At 55.9% G+C, this 19,308-nt stretch overlaps 1 protein-coding gene across 3 annotated transcripts in view; it reads left to right on the top strand.

Moving 5' to 3' along the window:
- Positions 1–40: 40 nt before the first annotated feature.
- Positions 41–19,308, top strand: part of NBEAL2 (neurobeachin like 2) — a 38,882-nt gene continuing 19,614 nt past the window's right edge. For 2 of the 3 annotated variants that reach the window (XM_064703751.1, XM_064703750.1), the window contains exons 1-10: positions 41–104; positions 7,271–7,359; positions 8,826–8,993; positions 10,353–10,434; positions 12,949–13,241; positions 13,317–13,399; positions 14,859–14,944; positions 17,357–17,609; positions 18,312–18,418; positions 19,213–19,290. In XM_064703751.1, coding sequence (XP_064559821.1) covers positions 51–104; positions 7,271–7,359; positions 8,826–8,993; positions 10,353–10,434; positions 12,949–13,241; positions 13,317–13,399; positions 14,859–14,944; positions 17,357–17,609; positions 18,312–18,418; positions 19,213–19,290 — 1,293 coding nt within the window. In that variant the 5' untranslated portion in view covers positions 41–50. Of the gene's footprint in view, positions 105–7,270; positions 7,360–8,825; positions 8,994–10,352; positions 10,435–12,948; positions 13,242–13,316; positions 13,400–14,858; positions 14,945–17,356; positions 17,610–17,693; positions 18,222–18,311; positions 18,419–19,212; positions 19,291–19,308 lie in introns of those variants that run through there. The other variant, XM_064703752.1, reaches the window with a different exon arrangement.

Below are 19,308 nucleotides of genomic sequence, written 5' to 3'. Positions count from 1 at the left end.
CCGGGGGGGGGCGGAGCCGCCGCTCGTTCCCAGCCGGGCCGGCCCCGGGCATGGCTTCTTCCCGGGAGCGCCTCTGCGAGCTCTGGATGCTCTACTTCGCCAAGGTGAGCCGGGCACCGCCACCGCCATCGCCGCCGGGCACCGCCACCGCCACCGCGGACCCCCCCGCCCTCCCTTCCCACCCCCCCATATCCCCGTCCCCATCCCCTGCTGTCCCCCATTGTCGCATCCCCCCTGCGCTGTCACACCCCGCACCCCCCCGCTGTGTCCGCGCCACCCCCGTTTGTCACCGCGTCCCCCCACCCGCGCTCCCCGTTGTGTCCCCAAGGCCACCCAGCCCCCCGTGTCCCCTCCCTGGGGACCCCCCCGCCCGCCCCGCTCCCCATTCTCGGGGTGAATTCGGGGTCCCCCCGCCCCTCCCCGCCCTCCCCGGGAGGGTTTTTGGGGTCCCCGTGTCCCCCCCGCTCCGGCGCCACCGCCCGGCGACAGGTGCGCGGTGACATTGGAGCGGCACAGCAGGGTGGGGACAGCGCGGCCGGGGGGGGAATTTGGGGTTGGGTTTGGGGACCCTGGGGATGTCCCCAAGGCGGTCCCTGCGTGGGGACCCCCCCGCGCCACCCCGAAAGTCGCTCGGGCGTCGTTTTGTCCTCGATTACCCCGGGTGGGGGCGGGTCCTGCAGGGGAGGTGGCACCGAGTGTCACCACCCCCCTTCCGTGTCACCCCCGGGTGGGTTTGGGGTGAAACTGCTCCCCAAAAACGCCGCTGTGGCCCGGGTTGGGGACACCGGGAGGGCTGGGGACATCCATGGGGCCTGTCACCTCAGCTGGCCCTGCAGTGTCACCTGGGACCCTCCTCTGCAGCCCTAAACAGGGACACCCCCTTTGGGGGGACAGGGCCGCGGTGACATGGGGACAGTGCCACTGCATCGGGGTGGCCATGGGGACAGTGCCACTGCATCGGGGTGGCTTTGGCTGTGTGGGGACAGGTGCCACTACATCAGGGTGGCCATGGGGACAAGTGCCACCTTGTCGGGGTGGCTTTGGCTGTGTGGGGACAGGTGCCACCTTGTCAGGGTGGCCATGGGGACAGGTGCCACCTTGTCAGGGTGGCCGTAGTGCTGTGGGGACAGGTGCCACATTGTCAGGGTGGCTGTGTGGGGACAGGTGCCACATTGTCAGGGTGGCTGTGGTGCCGTGGGGTCACTGAGGTGACCATGGTTGGACAGGGACAGGTGCCACAGGGCTGTGGCTGCGTGGGGACAGGTGCCACCCCACTGAGGTGACCATGGTTGTGCAGGGACAGGTGCCACAATGTCAGGGTGGCCGTGGTGCTGTGGGAACACTGAGGTGGCCGTGGTTGAAGAGGGACAGGTGCCACAATGTCAGGGTGGCTGTGGCCATGTGAGGACAGGTGCCACACCATCGAGGTGACTGTGTTGCTGTGAGGACAGGTGCCACATTGTCAGGGTGGCCATGGTGCCGTGGGGACAGGTGCCACAATGTCAGGGTGACCATGGGGACAGGTGCCACATTGTCAGAGTGGTCGTGGTGCCACTGGGGTCACTGTGGTTGTGCAGGGATGCCACAATGTCAGGGTGGCCATGGTGCCATTGGGACAGGTGCCACAATGTCAGGGTGGCTGTGGTGCCCTGAGGTGGCTGTGGCCATGTGGGGACAGGTGCCACATTGTCAGGGTGGCCGTGGTGCCATGGGGACAGGTGCCACCTTGTCAGGGTGGCTGTGGAGTCACTGAGGTGACCGTGGTTGGACAAGTGCCACACCACTGAGGTGACTGTGGCCATGTGGGGACAGGTACCACATTGTCAGGGTGGCCCTCTGGGGACAGGTGCCATAGCACTGAGGTGACTGTGGTACCCTGGGAACAGGTGCCACATTGTCAGGGTGGCCATGTGAGGACAGGTGCCACATTGTCAGGGTGACCATGGTGCCGTGGGACAGGTGCCACAATGTCAGGGTGACCATGGGGACAGGTGCCACATTGTCAGAGTGGTCGTGGTGCCACTGGGGTCACTGTGGTTGTGCAGGGACAGATGCCACAATGTCAGGGTGGCTGTGGCACCCTGAGGTGGCTGTGGCCATGTGGGGACAGGTGTCACATTGTCAAGGTGGCTGTGGTGCCATGGGGTCACTGAGATGACTGTGGTTGGACAGGGACAGGTGCCACCTTGTCAGGGTGGCTGTGGAGTCACTGAGGTGACCGTGGTTGGACAAGTGCCACACCACTGAGGTGACTGTGGCCATGTGGGGACAGGTGCCACATTGTCAGGGTGGCCGTGGTGCCACTAGGGTCACTGTGGTTGGACAGGGACAGGTGCCACAATGTCAGGGTGGCTGTGGCCATGTGGAGACAGGTGCCACATTGTCAGGGTGGCCGTGGTGGCATGGTGACTGTGGTACCCTGGGAACAGGTGCCACAATGTCAGGGTGGCCATGGTGCCATGGGGACAGGTGCCACAAGGTCAGGGTGACCATGGCCATGTGGGGACAGGTGCCACACCATCGAGGTGACTGTGTTGCTGTGAGGACAGGTGCCACATTGTCAGGGTGGCCATGGTGCCGTGGGGACAGGTGCCACAATGTCAGGGTGACCATGGGGACAGGTGCCACATTGTCAGAGTGGCCGTGGTGCCACTGGGGTCGCTGTGGTTGTGCAGGGACAAATGCCACAATGTCAGGGTGGCTGTGGTGCCCTGAGGTGGCTGTGGCCATGTGGGGACAGGTGTCACATTGTCAGGGTGGCTGTGGAGTCACTGAGGTGGCTGTGGTTGGACAGGGACAAGTGCCACACCACTGAGGTGACTGTGGCCATGTGGGGACAGGTGCCACATGGTCAGGGTGGCCATGGTGGCATGGTGACTGTGGTACCCTGGGAACAGGTGCCACATGGTCAGGGTGGCCCTCTGGGGACAGGTGCCATAGCACTGAGGTGACTGTGGTACCCTGGGGACAGGTGCCACATGGTCAGGGTGGCCATGGTGCCATGGGGACAGGTGCCACATGGTCAGGGTGGCCATGTGGGGACAGGTGCCACACCATCGAGGTGGCCGTGGTGCTCTGGGGACAGGTGCCACAGCACTGAGGTGACCATGGCCATGTGGGGACAGGTGCCACACCATCGAGGTGGCCGTGGTTGGGTGGGGACAGGTGCCATTGCTGAGATGTGTCAGGGGCACAGGTGTCACAGGTGTCACTTGTTCCAGCTGGTGTGGCTGTGTGGGGACAGTGCCACTCTGCCAAGTGCCCATGGTCACACAGGGGACAGGTGCCATCCATCAGGGGGTGTGTGGTGGCAGGGGACATGTGTCACACTGTCATGTCCATGGGGACACGTGTGGTGCCACCAGGCTCTGATGGCCCTGCAGGGTCCCTGCCAGGGCACTCTCAGGGGACAGGTGTCACCCACGGTTGTGTGGGGACAGGTGCCACTTGTCGGGGTGTCCTGCTCTCTGTGCCACACCAGCGGGGTGGCCGTGCCACCTCTGAGGCCCCAGGGACAGGGCCAGACCCCGGTGTCACCTCCCCAGGCAGGTCACAGCAAAACCCTGTGGCCTTGGCCACAGCCATGTCCCCAAGGGCCTGCTGAGGACGAGGATGGGGGACATGGCCCAGGTGATGGCGGTGTCCCCTCCATGGCAGTGTCCCTGTCACCCTCCATGGCAGTGTCACTCGATGGCAGTGTCCCTGTCCCCTTGATGGCAGTGTCTGTCCCCTCGATGGCAGTGTCACTCGATGGCAGTGTCCCTGTCCCCTCGATGGCAGTGTCTGTCCCCCCGATGGCAGTGTCACTCGATGGCCGTGTCCCTGTCACACTCGATGGCAGTGTCTGTCCCCTCCATGGCAGTGTCACTCGATGGCACCGTCCCTGTCACCCGATGGCCGTGTCCCTGTCACACTCGATGGCAGTGTCACTCTATGGCCGTGTCCCTGTCACCCTCCATGGCAGTGTCCCTCTGTGGCCGTGTCCCTGTCACACTCGATGGCAGTGTCCCTCGATGGCAGTGTCCCTGTCACACTCGATGGCCGTGTCGCTGTTGCCACCCCCCAGCCGGTGGCCCGGGCATGGCCGCGGTGCCTGCGGTGGCTTTAAACCAGGACAGAGCCGCTGTCCCCGGCCTGGCAGGGACAGGGACAGGGCCAGGGCCAGGGCTGTCCCCAGGGGTGGCCGTGCTGTCCCAGCACGGGAGCGTGACCCCAGCGCCAGCCCCGCGGGGTCACTCGGTGTCACCGGTGGCGCTCAGAGCAGGGGTGACATCCCCGCGCCACTGTCACTGTCACTTTCTGGGGGCTCCCGGCGGAGGAGCGACATTCCCGGTTCCGATTCCCGGTTCCGATTCCCAGTTCAGCATTCCCGGTTCGGATTCCAGGCTGGGCATTCCGGGCTGGACATTCCCGGTTCCACATTCCCGGTCTGGCATTCCCGGTTCGGATTCCAGGTTCAATGTTCCCGGTCTGGCATTCCCGGTTCGACATTCCCAGCTGGGCATTCCTGGTTCCGATTCCCGGTTGGGCATTCCCAGTTCAACATTCCCGGTTTGGATTCCAGGCTGGGCATTCTGGGCTGGACATTCCCGGTTGGAATTCCCGGTTCCACATTCAGGTTGGGCATTCCCGGTTTGGATTCCGGGCTGAACATTCCCGGCTGGGCATTCTCCGTTCCACATTCCCGGTTCGACATTCCCAGTTCGGATTCCCGGTTCGACATTCCCAACTGGACATTCCCAGTTCGGATTCCCGGTTCCTAATCCTGGTTGGGCATTCCCTTCTCGGCATTCCCGGTCTGGCATTCCCGGCTCGGATTCCAGTCTGGCATTCCCAGCTCGGCATTCCCGGTTCGGACTCCCGGTTGGGCATTCCCAGTTCAGATTCCCAGTTTGGATTCCAGTCTGGCATTCCCGGTTCGGATTCCCGGTTGGACATTCCCGGTTCGTACTCCCGGTTCGGATTCGGTGATTCCCGGGTTTCGTCTCGTGATTCCCGGTTGGGATTCCCGGTCGTTCGGTGGCATTCCGGTGTATCCCGGTTGGGATTCCCGTTGATATCCGTTGGATTCGTTGGCATTCCCGGTTTGGATTCCCGGCGCTCCCAGGCGGCTCCGCGCCGGCCGAGCCCCGAAGCCGCCGAACCGGCTCTGCCAGCCGGGAACCGGCTGCGACAGCTCCGCAGGGTGGCACCGCCACCGCCACCGGCACCGGGAGGGCACCCCGGGGACGCGGCAGCGCCGCTCCGGTGGGCGCAGCGGGAATCCGGGCTCGGGATGCAGCTCCGCGCGGGCGCCCCGGGAATTTCGGAACAGCAGCTCCAGGTGGGAACCCCGGGAATTCCGGGGTACCGGCTCCGGGAGGTCCCACCGGGAATTCCGGGGTACCGGCTCCGGGAGATCGCACCGGGAATTCCGGGGTACCGGCTCCGGGAGGTCCCACCGGGAATTCCGGGGTACCGGCTCCGGGAGATCGCACCGGGAATTCCGGGGTACCGGCTCCGGGAGATCCACCGGGAATTCCGGGACACGGCTCCGGGAGTCGCACCGGGAATTCCGGGGTACCGGCTCCGGAGATCCCACGGGAATTCCGGGGTACCGGCTCCGGGAGATCGCACCGGGAATTCCGGGGTACCAGCTCCGGGAGGTCCCACTGGGAATTCCGGGATACCGGCTCCGGGAGGTCCCACTGGGAATTCCGGGGCAGCGGCTCCGGGAGGTCCCACTGGGAATTCCGGGGCAGCGGCTCCGGGAGATCGCACCGGGAATTCCGGGGTACCGGGTCTGGGAGGTCGCACCGGGAATTCCGGGGTACCGGCTCCGGGAGATCGCACCGGGAATTCCGGGGTACCGGCTCCGGGAGATCGCACCGGGAATTCCGGGCTGCAGCTCCCCGGGTATCCCGGGGCAAACCCAACGCTCGGGCAGGATTCGGGCTTGGATTTGCCGGGAATTCCGGGATGAACCCACGCCGCTCCTGGTGCTGCCGCCACCGCGGGCTCGGGGACATCCCGGGGGCGCAGGGCCGGGGGCGGCGGTGGCACCGCGGTGTCCCCAAGCGGGGCCGGTGTCCCCAAAGCGGGGCCGGTGTCCCCGAGGCGGCAGCGGGGCAGGAAGCGCCGTTGGGGCCGCGGGTGACTTGGCATTTCCTGAGAGCTCTGGGGCTTTTTTTTTCTTTGGTGGCTTTTGCACAAGCGACAGCGGTGACAAAAAGGGGGGGGCCCCCCTCGGCACCCCCTCCCCGCAGCCCGTTCCGGCCCCGCTGCGCCGGCGCCGCTGCCACGGCTGCGGGGCCATGGACGGCCGCGGGCACCGCCGGGGACAGGTACCGGCGCTGGGGACACGGGGACACCCCCGGCGCGTCCCCAGGGACGCTCGGGGTGGAGCGGGAAGCGCGGGGGAGGCGGATTTTGGGGTCCCCGCCCCGTTGTGGGGGAGCCTGCGGGATCCCGGAAAAGGGGGGACACGCCGGGGATGGGGGAACTCGGGGTGCTCAGGGATGGGGGTGACCCTAAAAGTGCCGCACTGGGGTGCTCAGGGATTGGGGTGACCCCAAGGTGCTGCGTGGGCGCGTGGGTGTCCCCAAGGTGCCACAGTGGGGTGCTCAGGGATGTGGGTGACCTCAAATTGATGCTTTGGGGCCGCCAGGGCTGTGAGTGACCCCCAAAGGGCAGCACGGGGTGCTCAGGGATGGGGTGACCCTAAAAGTGACCCTTGGGGTGCTCAGGGACATGGGACACCTGGAGGTGCCACCCTGGGGTGCTCAGGGACTCGAGTGACACCAAATGTGCCACACCAGGATGCTGAGGGACACAGGGCACCCCAAAACTGCACTGTTGGGGTGCTCAAGGACTGGGGTGACCCCAAGGTGCCACACTGGGGTGCTCAGGGGCGTGGGACACCTGGAGGTGGCACCTCGGGGTGCCAGCCCTGGGTGAGTCCCCTCTGTCCCCACTGTCCCTACTGTCCCCATTGCACAACCCCAGATGGGCCGGGCAGGGCTCGCTGTGCCCTGATTGGCTGCAGGGACAGGTGCTCTGCGAGCTGATTGGCCAGTGAGTTCCACAGGTTGTGCTGTGCTGGGCTGTGATTGGTTAGTGGCTTCACAGGTTGTGCGGTTCTGCGCTGTGATTGGTCAGTGGCTCCCAGGGGTGTGTCACACACCTGAGAGGGCGGGGCTGGTTTCTCTGGCTGTGATTGGCCAATCCCTGCAGGCTGGGGCTATGGAGAGCCGTGATTGGCTGCTGGCTCTAGCCCCGCCCTCCCTTGCAGAAGGACCTGTCCTACCTGCAGCAGTGGCTGGAGGCCTTCGTCACCAGCTTCGAGAGGGTCATCGCCCTGCCCTCGCTGGAGCCCCGCAGGTGGGACCCCAAAACCCTGCGGGGACCCCAAACATCCCCGAGTGACCCCAATACCCTTTGAGTGACCCCACCAGGGTTGACCCCAGCACCCATGGGTGACCCCTCTGAGTGACCCCCAGCATTCCTGGGTGGCCTCCAACACCCCTGGGTGATCCCTGCACTCCTAAATGTCCTGCCCAAGTGATCCCCCTGCATGACCCCAACATCCTTGAGTGACCCCTGTAGGTGACCCCAACATCCATGAGTGACCCCCAACACCCCTGAGTGACCCCTGTAGGTGACCCCAGCACCCCTGAGTGACCACCCTGGATGACCCCAACATCCCTGAGTGCCCCCCAGCACCCTCGAGTGACCCATGGAGGAGATCCTCAACACCTCTGAGTGACCTCCAGCACCCCTGGATGACCCCAACATCCCTGGCTGACCCCAATATCCCTGAGTGCCCCCAGCACCCCTGAGTGACCACCCTGGATGACCCCAACATCCCTGAGTGGCCCCCAGCACCCTCGAGTGACCCATGGAGGAGATCCTCAACACCTCTGAGTGACCTCCAGCACCTCTGGATGACCCCAACATCCCTGACGGACCCCAACATCCCTGAGTGCCCCCCAACACCCCCGAGTGACCACCCTGGATGACCCCTAGCATCCCTGGCTGACCCCAATATCCCTGAGCAACACCCCCAAGTGACCCCTGTAGGTGACCCCAGCACCCCTGAGTGTCCCCCAACACCCCCGAGTGCCCCCCAACACCCCCAAGTGACCCCTGTAGGTGACCCCAGCACCCCTGAGTGACCACGCTGGATGACCCCCATCACCCCCAAGTGACCCCTCTGTGTGGTCCCCAGCGCCCCTGAGTGACCCTTGTAGGTGACTCTCAACCCCCCCCAAGTGACCCCTCTGAGTGACCCCAGCACCCCTGGATGACCCCAGCATCCCTAAGTGCCCCCCAACACTCCCAAGTGACCCCAGTAGGTGACCCCAGCACCCCTGAGTGACCACCCTGGATGACCCCAACATCCCTGAGTGACCCCTCTGAGTGGTCCCCAGCAGCCCTGGCTGACCCCAGCACCCTGAGTGACCACCCTGGGTGACCCCAACGCCCCCAAGTGACCCCAGTAGGTGACCCCAGCACCCCTGGATGCCCCCAGCATCCCTAAGTGCCCCCCAACACCCCCGAGTGACCCCTGTAGGTGTCCCCAACACCCCCGAGTGCCCCCCAACACCCCCGAGTGACCCCTGTAGGTGTCCCCAACACCCCCGAGTGACCCCTGTAGGTGTCCCCAACACCCCCGAGTGTCCCCCAAGCCCTCGTGTGTCCCCAAACCCCCCGTGGGGCCCCAGCCGCGCCGCCGTGGGCGTTGTGGTGCCTCATCCGCCCGCCGTGGTCGGAGCCATCCGGTGCCTCGGGCAGGGGGGCCCTGGGGACAGCGGGGGGGTGACATCCTGCACCCCAATCCTGGGCAGGCCCGAGGAGCCGGGCTCCGAGATCCCGGCGCTGCCGCGGGAGGTGCTGCAGGTGCTGAGCCAGCGGCTGGGACACTGCGTGGCCCTGGGGACACAGGGGACACAGGGGACACCACAGGGGCTGGGCCAGGCCCTGCTGCTGCTCAAGTTCTTCATCATCATCTGCAGGTGGGTGACCCCAAATCCCTCTGTGCCCCCCGCTTTGTTCCCAGCACGGAGCAGCCCCAGCGTTGGGGGTTCTGTGTCCCCTCCAGGTCCCCGTTTGTCCCAAAGTGTCCGGTGGCTTTGGGGGTGTGCGGCCCCCACCCCAAAAAAAATCCCATAGAATTCTTCCCTGAGGGGAATCATCCCCCTGTGAAATCTGGGATCCCCCCAATCACAGCATCCCCTCTAAAGTGCATTGAAAAATCTTACAAAATTTGAAAAATATAATAACATTATTATTATTATTATTATTATTATTATTATTATTATTATTATTATTATTATTATTATTATTTTATTTTCATTATTATTATTATTATTATTAATAATAATAATAATAATAGAAAAATATAATAATAATTATAATAAGTAGTAGCAGTAGTAGTAGTACTAGTATTAGTAGTGAAAATAATAATATTATTTAATAGTAGTAATAATAATAATAATAGTCACGATAATAATACTAGCCATAATTATAATAATGCAACATAACAAAAATATTTTAAATATATAATAATAATATATAATATTATAGTAATATATAATAATTATATAATAATATATAATATATAATAATAAACCTATAATAATAATAAATTAATAATAATTGTAAAAATATAAATATTCTATATGTTTGTGTTTATATATTTTTATGTTTTTATAATTATTAAAATGTAAATATTTTGCATTGTTATTGATAATAGTGCAAAATAACAAACTATTTTAAAAATATAATAATTAAGAAATAGCGTTATTGCCCCTCAAAATTGTCATTCCCCCAATGTAGTGCCTCTTCAAAAGTGCATCATGTTTCTAAAACTAATAATTAGAAAATCGTGATTATTAATAATAATATTGTTTAATAATGTAATCTAATAAAAATATAATAATTTTAAACTATCATTCCCCCCAAATTCCATCATTCTCTCCCAGGGGAGTTCCCTCCCTAAAATGCATTATATATTTAAAAAAAAAAAAAGAAAATAATTACTATTATTAGTAGTCAATATATTTAACGGTAATACTGAATATAATAATAAATAATATAATGTAATGAAAATATAAGAATAGGAAACCATTCTTCTCCCCAAAATTCCATCATTCCCCCCAAATTGCATCACATCTCTAAAAAAATTTATTTTTATTATTAATAACAAAAAATTAATAACACAACATAATATAATAAAAATTGTGTAAAATAGAAGAAATTTTTGTGGCATTTTCCCTGTCCCAAACACTTTATTCCCCCCCAGATTCCCCGCTTCCCCTTCCCAGATTCCCTCCCCAGCCGTGCAGGTGAATTCCCGATGTTTTCCGTTCCAGGAACCTGGAGAACATCCAGCCCGACCGGAGCCCCGGCTGCCTCCCGCACGTGCTGCGGCTGCTGCGGCTCTGCGGGAGCCAGGTGGGAACGGGAGCGGGAACGGGAACGGGAGTGGGAATGGGAGTGGGAACGGGAATGGGAACGGGAATGGGAATGGGAACGGGAGTGGGAACGGGAATGGGAAAGGGAGCGGGAATGGGAGTGGGAGCGGGAATGGGAGAGGGAGAGGGAATGGAGAGGGAATGGGAATGGGAGAGGGAATGGAAGTGGGAGAGGGAACGGGAATGGGAACGGGAATGGGAGCGGGAATGGGAGCGGGAGAGGGAATGGGAATGGGAATGGGAATGGGAATGGGAACGGGAATGGGAACGGGAATGGGAATGGGAGAGGGAATGGGAATGGGAGAGGGAATGGGAATGGGAATGGGAACGGGAACGGGAATGGGAATGGGAGCGGGAATGGGAACGGGAATGGGAGCGGGAATGGGAATGGGAGTGGGAGAGGGAATGGGAATGGGAGTGGGAGTGGGAATGGGAATGGGAACGGGAATGGGAGAGGGAATGGGAATGGGAGCGGGAATGGGAATGGGAATGGGAGCGGGAATGGGAGAGGGAATGGGAGTGGGAATGGGAATGGGAGCGGGAATGGGAGCGGGAATGGGAGAGGGAATGGGAATGGGAGCGGGAATGGGAATGGGAATGGGAACGGGAATGGGAGCGGGAATGGGAGCGGGAATGGGAGAGGGAATGGGAACAGGAATGGGAGCAGGAATGGGAACGGGAGTGGGAGAGGGAATGTGAATGGGAGTGGGAGAGGTAATAGGAATGGGAGTGGGAACAGGAGTGGAAACAGGAGCGGGAACGGGAGTGGGAGCAGGAATCGAACAGGAATGGGAGAGGGAGCAGGAATGGGAACGGGAGTGGAAGGAGGAGTGGGAATGGGAACAGAGGGGGAGTGGGAGTGGGAATGGGAACAGAAACAGGAGGGGGAATGGGAATGGGAGCGGGAACAGGAGGGGGAACGGGAATGGGAGTGGGAGAGGGAATGGGAACGGGAGCAGGAATGGGAATGGGAACGGGAATGTGAATGGGAGTGGGAGAGGTAATAGGAATGGGAGTGGGAACGGGAGTGGGAGCAGGAATCGAACAGGAATGGGAGAGGGAGAGGGAGCAGGAATGGGAATGGGAGTGGGAATGGGAACGGGAACAGGAGGGGAAATGGGAATGGGAATGGGAACAGGAGGGGAAATGGGAATGGGAGTGGGAACGGGAGTGGAAATGGGAGTGGGAACGGGAACAGAAGGGGAATGGGAGTGGGAATGGGAACGGGAACAGGAGGGGGAATGGGAATGGGAGTGGGAATGGGAACGGGAGTGGGAACAGGAACAGGAATGGGAGTGGGAGCAGCAACGGGAACGGGAATGGGAGTAGGAATGGAACAGGAAGGTGAGTGGAAACAGGAGCGGGAACAGGAGTGGGAACAGGAGAGGGAATGAGAGTGGAAGGAGAAGAGGGAATGGGAACGGGAATGGGAACAGGAGCAGGAACAGGAATGGGAGCAGGAGTGGGAATGGGAACAGGAAGGGGATGGGAAGGGGAACGGGAGTGGGAATCGGAAGGGGAATGGGAGTGGGAGCAGGAACAGGAATGGAATCAGTCAAAGGAATGGGAATGGGAACAGTAATGGGAACAGGAGTGGGAGTGGGAATGGGAACAGTAATGGGAATGGGCACAGGAATAAGAAGGGGAGTGGGAAGGGGAATGGGAACAGTCATGATAATGGGAGTGGAAATGGGAATGGGCACAGGAATGGGAATGGGAGTGGTAATGGGAATGGGGAGTGGGAAGGGCAACGGGAGTGGGAAGGGTCGTGGAAATCTGAATGGGGACAGGAATTGGAACAATCATGGGAGTGGGAAGAGGAATGGGAATGGGAACGCTCATGAGAATGGGGAGTGGGAATGGGAACAGTCATGGGAATGAGAATGGGAAGTGGATTGGGAACAGGACTGGGAATAGCCCTGATAATGGAAATGGGCAGGGGAGGGGCTCAGCGCTGATTGGTCACTGAGTCCATACATTATGTGAATCTGGGTGCTGATTGGTCAGCTCTACAGGTTGTGCTGTGCTGGGATTTGATTGGTCAGTGCATCCACAGGTTGTGTGACTGAGTTCTGATTGGTCAGCAGGTCTCTAGGTTGTATTATTCTGGTTGGCGATTGGTCATGAGTCCACAGCTTGTATGATTCTTGATGTTGATTGGTTGAGAGCTGTACAGGTTGTGCTGCTCTGTAATTTGATTGGTTCATGAGTCCGCAGCTGATGCTGATTGGCTGAGAGCCTTGCAGTGCCAGGTGCTGATTGGGTCAGTGCAGCTTTGGGTTCTGATTGGTCAAGAGCCCTACAGGTTGTGTGACTCTGGCTGCTGATTGGTCAGCACATCCAAGCTTGTGCTGCTCTGGGCTCTGATTGGTATATTGATTGATTGATTGATTGATTGATGATCCCATTCTCCCCACAAAGCGCAGTTTCCTCCCCAAAAAATGCATCCCATTTTTGGAGTGTGTCAGGGATTAAAGCTCGGCTTTCCCGGCAGCTGCGGAGCCTCCCGGGGGACGAGCGGAGCCGGGCACAGCTGGAAAATGGGGCACAGCTGGAAAAGGGGACCCAGCCGGTAAATGGGACACAGCTGGAGAGCCATGGAAATGGGGCACAGCTGGAAAATGGGGCACAGCTGGAGAAGAGGACACAGCTGGAGAAGGGAGCACGGGCAGAAAATGGGGCACAGCTGGAGGGCCGGGTGCAGCTGGAGAACGGGATGCTGCACGCCCTGCACCTCTGCGAGTGCTTCCTCGACCCCTACCAGACCTGGCGGCGGCAGCTGAGCGGGTGAGGGACCCCCCCCTGCACCCCAAAATCCCTCTCCCATCCCGGATCCCCCCCCTCACCCCTCTCCCTTTCCAGGGAATCCATCAGTGCCAAGGAGAAGAGCAAATACAAGTTCGCCCCCGCCCCGCTGCCCCCCGAGTTCGGTGCCTTTTTCCAAGGTAAAATTGGGATTTGGGAAAGGGGAGGGTTGGTGTGGGATCCCTAAATGGGAAGAATGTCCAGGGATGGGGGGATGGGATCAGGGAATATTTATAGGATCCATGGAGGAATGTTGTATTCAGGGGTAGGTATTGATCCAAGGACCTTAAAGGATCCCTGTGTGCTCCAGGTTATCCTGTGTTATCCCACAAATGTGGGATCCCATATCTGCTGGTTATCCCTGTATTTATCCCACAAATCTGGGATCCCACACCTGCTCCAGGTTATCCTGTGTTATCCCACAAATATGGGATCCCACACCTGCTCCAGGTTATCCTGTGCTTATCCCACAGATATGGGATCCCATATCTGCTGGTTATCCCTGTATTTATCCCACAAATCTGGGATCCCACACCTGCTCCAGGTTATCCCAGATATGGGATCCCACACCTGCTCCAGGTTATCCTGTATTTATCCCACAAATCTGGGATCCCACACCTGCTCCAGGTTATCCTGTGTTATCCCACAAATCTGGGATCCCACACCTGCTCCAGGTTATCCTGTGTTTATCCCACAGATATGGGATCCCATATCTGTGGGATAAGTACAGGATAACCAGCAGGTATGGGATCCCATATCTGCTGGTTATCCTGTATTTATCCCACAAATCTGGGATCCCACACCTGCTCCAGGTTATCCCAGATATGGGATCCCATATCTGCTCCAGGTTATCCTGTGTTATCCCACAAATATGGGATCCCACACCTGCTCCAGGTTATCCTGTGTTATCCCACAAATCTGGGATCCCACACCTGCTCCAGGTTATCCTGTATTATCCCACAAATATAAGATCCCACACCTGTTCAGGTTATCCTGTATTATCCCACAAATCTGGGATCCCACACCTGCTCCATGTTATCCTGTACCGATCCCAGGATTATTACAGGATTCCAAGGCAAATACAGGATGCTGTTCCAGGTTATCCAATGCCTGCCTCAGAAATTTAGGATTCTGTACCTGCTCCCGTGTCCTGGGAAGAGGAACAGGATCCCAGAGCAGGATTTAAGCCCAGCACCACCTGCAGAACCCACAAAAATCAACACAAAGGGGGATTTTTATCAGGGAAGCCCCAAAAATCCCCTTTTAGAGGCAGCACCGTTGTAAAATTCCCCTAGAACTCCGTCCCATAAACCCCCAGCTGAACCGGAGTTTGGCAGAAATCCCCTTTTTTGGGGCCAAAACCCCGTTCCTGGCACAACCAGAGCTGGAAAACCCGGAGCATCCTCATCCTCTCCATCACCAGCAGGGTCCAGCACCCCCATGGGGTGGATTTGGGATTTTTCTCTGTTTTTTGGGGTGAAAAAATGATTTTTTTCCCTATTTTTAGCTAGAAAATTACCTTTTTCTGTGTGGTTTTGGGGTTTTTTTTGTTTTGCTGTTTGCTCCTGTGATGAAATCCTTCCCTCCTCATCCTCCCAGAGAGTTTCCAAGGCGGGAAGCAGCTCCCAGAAACAATCCAGCTCCGGATTATCCATCTCTTTGGAGCCATCCTCTCCGGATCCAAGGTACCCTTGGGAGCTCCTCATTCCAGAGATAAACCCCAAAGTGTTGTTCATTCCAAGGCTGGAATTAGGTCACTGAATTTTCCAAAGCTTTTAAAAAATCCTTTCATTTTCCAGCCTTAAATTCAGTGGGATCAGCTCAGAAACGTTAAATTAAGTCATTAAATTGAGGAAGTAAATTAAGGTATTAAAATAAAATAAAATAAAACAAAATAATAAAACAAGACAAAATAATTAAGAATTAAATAAAATTAAAGTGTTAAAATAAAAAATAAAATAATACAAAAAATAAAACAAGACAAAATAATTTAAAATTAAATAAAATTAAAGTATTAAAATAAAACAAAATAATGAAACAGGACAAAATAATTTAAAATTAAATAAAATTAAAGTATTAAAATAAAATAAAACAAAATAATGAAACAAGACAAAATAATTTAAAATTAAATAAAATTATTTTAAACACTTATTAAATTAGGAATTAAAGAATGAAGTACAACAAATGAAATAATAAAATAAAACTAAAAAATGAAATAAAATAATACAATTAATGAAATAAAAGAAATAATAAAATAAAACAAAATATGTAAATAATTAAGTTAAATAATTAAATTATTGAATAGTTAAAGTATTAAATGAAGTTATTTTAAAACTTAAATATATTTAAAACTTTAAATATATTTAAAACTTTATAATACTTAAACTTCATTTAAACTTAATTATGAAATAGTTAAATACAATAATTAAATTACTGAATTAAATTATTTTCTTGGACTATCACATTAAATTGTTAAAATTAATTAAATAATTAAGTTATGGAAAGCTTTTAAGCTGAATCTGCTGCTTCACCTCTAGTCCACCTCTGGGCTGGAAGCTGGAAAACCCTTGGATTAGTAATTTGGACCTGGAATCAGTTTTAACTTCTGCGGCAACCAAAAATCAATTCAATTAACTCAATAATTCAATTAATAACTCAATAATTCAATTAGTTCAATAACTCCAAAATTGGCTTTAAACAATTCACACCCCAGGGTAAAATCTGCAGTGCTGGGGGTAAAATCTACCCCAGGGTAAAATCCGCAGTGGTGGGGGTAAAATTTACCCCAGGGTAAAATCTACCCCAGGGTAAAATCTGCAGTGCTGGGGGTAAAATCTACCCCGGGGTAAAATCTGCAGCGCTGGGGGTAAAATCTACCCCAGGGTAAAATCTGCAGCGCTGGGGGTAAAATCTACCCCGGGGTAAAATCTACCCCAGGGTAAAATCTGTAGTGCTGGGGGTAAAATCTGCAGTGCTGGGGGTAAAATCTACCCCAGGGTAAAATCTGCAGCGCTGGGGGTAAAATTTACCCCAGGGTAAAATCTGCAGCGCTGGGGGTAAAATTTACCCCAGGGTAAAATCTGCAGTGCTGGAGGTAAAATCTACCCCAGGGTAAAATCTACCCCAGGGTAAAATCTGCAGCGCTGGGGGTAAAATCTACCCCGGGGTAAAATCTGCAGCGCTTGGATGTAAAATCTACCCCAGGGTAAAATCTACCCCAGGGTAAAATCCGCAGCGCTGGGGGTAAAATCTACCCCAGGGTAAAATCTACCCCGGGGTAAAATCCGCAGTGCTGGAGGTAAAATCTACCCCAGGGTAAAATCTGCAGCGCTGGGGGTAAAATCTGCAGCGCTGGGGGTAAAATCTACCCCAGGGTAAAATCTGCAGCGCTGGGGGTAAAATCTACCCCAGGGTAAAATCTGCAGCACTGGGGGTAAAATCTACCCCAGGGTAAAATCTGCAGCACTGGGGGTAAAATCTACCCCAGGGTAAAATCTGCAGCGCTGGGGGTAAAATCTGCAGTGCTGGGGGTAAAATCTACCCCAGGGTAAAATCTGCAGTGCTGGGGGTAAAATCTGCAGTGCTGGGGGTACAATTTACCTCAGGGTAAAATCTGCAGCGCTGGAGCTAAAATCTACCCCAGGGTAAAATCTGCAGCACTGGAGGTAAAATCTACCCCAGGGTAAAATCTGCAGTGCTGGAGGTAAAATCTACCCCAGGGTAAAATCCGCAGCGCTGGGGGTAAAATCTGCAGCACTGGGGGTAAAATCTACCCCAGGGTAAAATCCGCAGTGCTGGGGGTAAAATCTGCAGCGCTGGGGGTAAAATCTACCCCAGGGTAAAATCCGCAGCGCTGGGGGTAAAATCTGCAGCGCTGGGGGTAAAATCTACCCCAGGGTAAAATCTGCAGTGCTGGGGGTAAAATTTACCCCAGGGTAAAATCTGCAGCGCTGGGGGTAAAATCTACCCCAGGGTAAAATCCGCAGCGCTGGGGTCTGGGGTCAGTAAATAGCGGGCTCAGTGCAGGGCTCAGTGCAGGGCTCCGTGCCATGGGTCCCACGGGTGACAGAATTCCCTGCTGTTCCCACATCCCGCAGCCCAACGCGCTCCAGGCCATCACGCCCGCGGCCCTGCAGGTTCTCCTGGCGGTTCTGCAGCGCGGCGGCAGCGGGGCGCTGCTGGAGGTGACGCTGCGCTCCGTGGTGGCTGCGGTGCACGTCCTGCACGGCTCCAGCCCCGGCGCCGGCCCCGTGTCCCTGCGGAGCCTCCTGGACGGCTTCTTCAGGGTGCTCAACTCGCACCTGCCCGCGCCGCCCGGCGGCCTCATCGCCCTGCGGGTGCTCATGCTGGGTAGGTGGGGAGCGGGGGCGTGAACGGCCCTGGATCCGGCTCTCTGGTGAGGGGCGAAGGCCAGGGCCTCTGTGCATCCAAAACCAGCCCCCCTCGGCGTCTTGGCCTAGGGCTGAGCTGGGGGATAGCTCGGAGCAGCGCGGTGAGAGACGAATTAGGAGGCGACCACTTGCTGGGGGTAAACTGTCGGTTTATTACAGAAGAACCAACAAGGAGGGGAAACACCCAGCAAATGGCCCCGAACAAGGGGCAGGAGAGGGTTTTAAGGGAAAAGGGGGGAAAAGGCAGGGAAACCCGGCTATCCAATAGAAATACATATTTGGAGGTACGAAACATAACTGATACACCAAAGTAACCAACTGTTATAAATCATAGGAGGGGCTCCGGGGCTACAGCCAACCATAACTCCCAGAGAAAAGAAAATTCTCGAAACCTGGGAGGAGAAAAAGAGTGATTGACTGAGCCCAAGGAGGAAACAACTTTCACTTTATAAGAGAAACCAAGGGAGGAGCAGTTTCATTTCCATAGCAACCTAACTGGCAGGGTAGCAGCAGGAAGTAATACAGAAAATGGGGGGAGCAAACTAACGAACTTAAGAACACACCACAGCAGGTGGGGAGCAGGGTGGGTGTGGGGGTGTGGGGTGGGATGGGGCTGAGCCAGGCTGTCTGTCTGTGTGTCTGTGTGTCTGTGTGTCTGTAGATGCCATCCCGGCCATGCTGAGCTGCCAGGACCGGCCGGTGCTCCAGGCCGTGTTCCTCAGCAACAACTGCTTCGAGCACATCATCCGCCTGCTCCAGAACAGCAAGGTAGGGGGTGGCACAGCAGTGTCCTCATCCCCGTCCCCTGTTCCTCATCCTCGTCCCTGTCCTCATCTCCATCTTCCATCCTCATGTCCATCCTCATGTCCATCCTCCATCCTCATCCCTGTCCTCATCTCCATCCTCCATCCTCATGTCCATCCTCCATCCTCATGTCCATCCTCCATCCTCATGTCCATCCTCATGTCCATCCTCCATCCTCATCCCTGTCCTCATCTTCATCTTCCATCCTCATGTCCATCCTCCATCCTCATCCCTGTCCTCGTCTCCATCTCCATCTCCATCATCATCCCTATCCTCATTTTCATCCTTGTCACCTTTCTGATGCTAAACAAACCTGAGATAGGGTGACACCAAGTTTGGATACATTCATCTCCATCCTCACCTTTTCCTTTCCCTTTCCCTTTCCCTTTCCCTTTCCCTTTTCCTTTCCCTTTTCCTTTCCCTTTTCCTTTCCCTTTCCCTTTCCCTTTCCCTTTCCCTTTCCCTTTCCCTTTTCCTTTCCCTTTCCCTTTCCTTTTCCTTTTCCCTTTCCTCTTTAAATGACCCTGGGACTGGCATTTGGTGACACCAGGGTTGGGTACCTTCATCTCCATCCTCACCCTCCCCTCCTCTAACTGATCATGGGACAGGGTGATGTGTCCCTTTTGGTGACACCAGGGTTGGGCACCTCCATCTCCATCCTCACCATTTCTGGCTCTGAACAATCCTGGGACACATCCCTGGGGTGGGGACCCTCCAGAGCCCCCTCCCAGTGTCCCACGCCCACCCGTGTCCCACAGCTCTACCTCGGCAGCTCGCGGGAGGCGGGTGAAGCCCAGGACGAGATTCCCACACGGAATGGGGATGGACTCCAGCAGGTACCCATGACCCAGGCA

The sequence above is a fragment of the Zonotrichia leucophrys genome, chromosome 2, assembly GCF_028769735.1.
Source record: "Zonotrichia leucophrys gambelii isolate GWCS_2022_RI chromosome 2, RI_Zleu_2.0, whole genome shotgun sequence".
NCBI lineage: Eukaryota > Metazoa > Chordata > Aves > Passeriformes > Passerellidae > Zonotrichia > Zonotrichia leucophrys.
The sequence above is the reverse complement of the archived record's forward strand: the minus strand, read 5'-3'. Positions and strand labels throughout refer to the sequence as shown.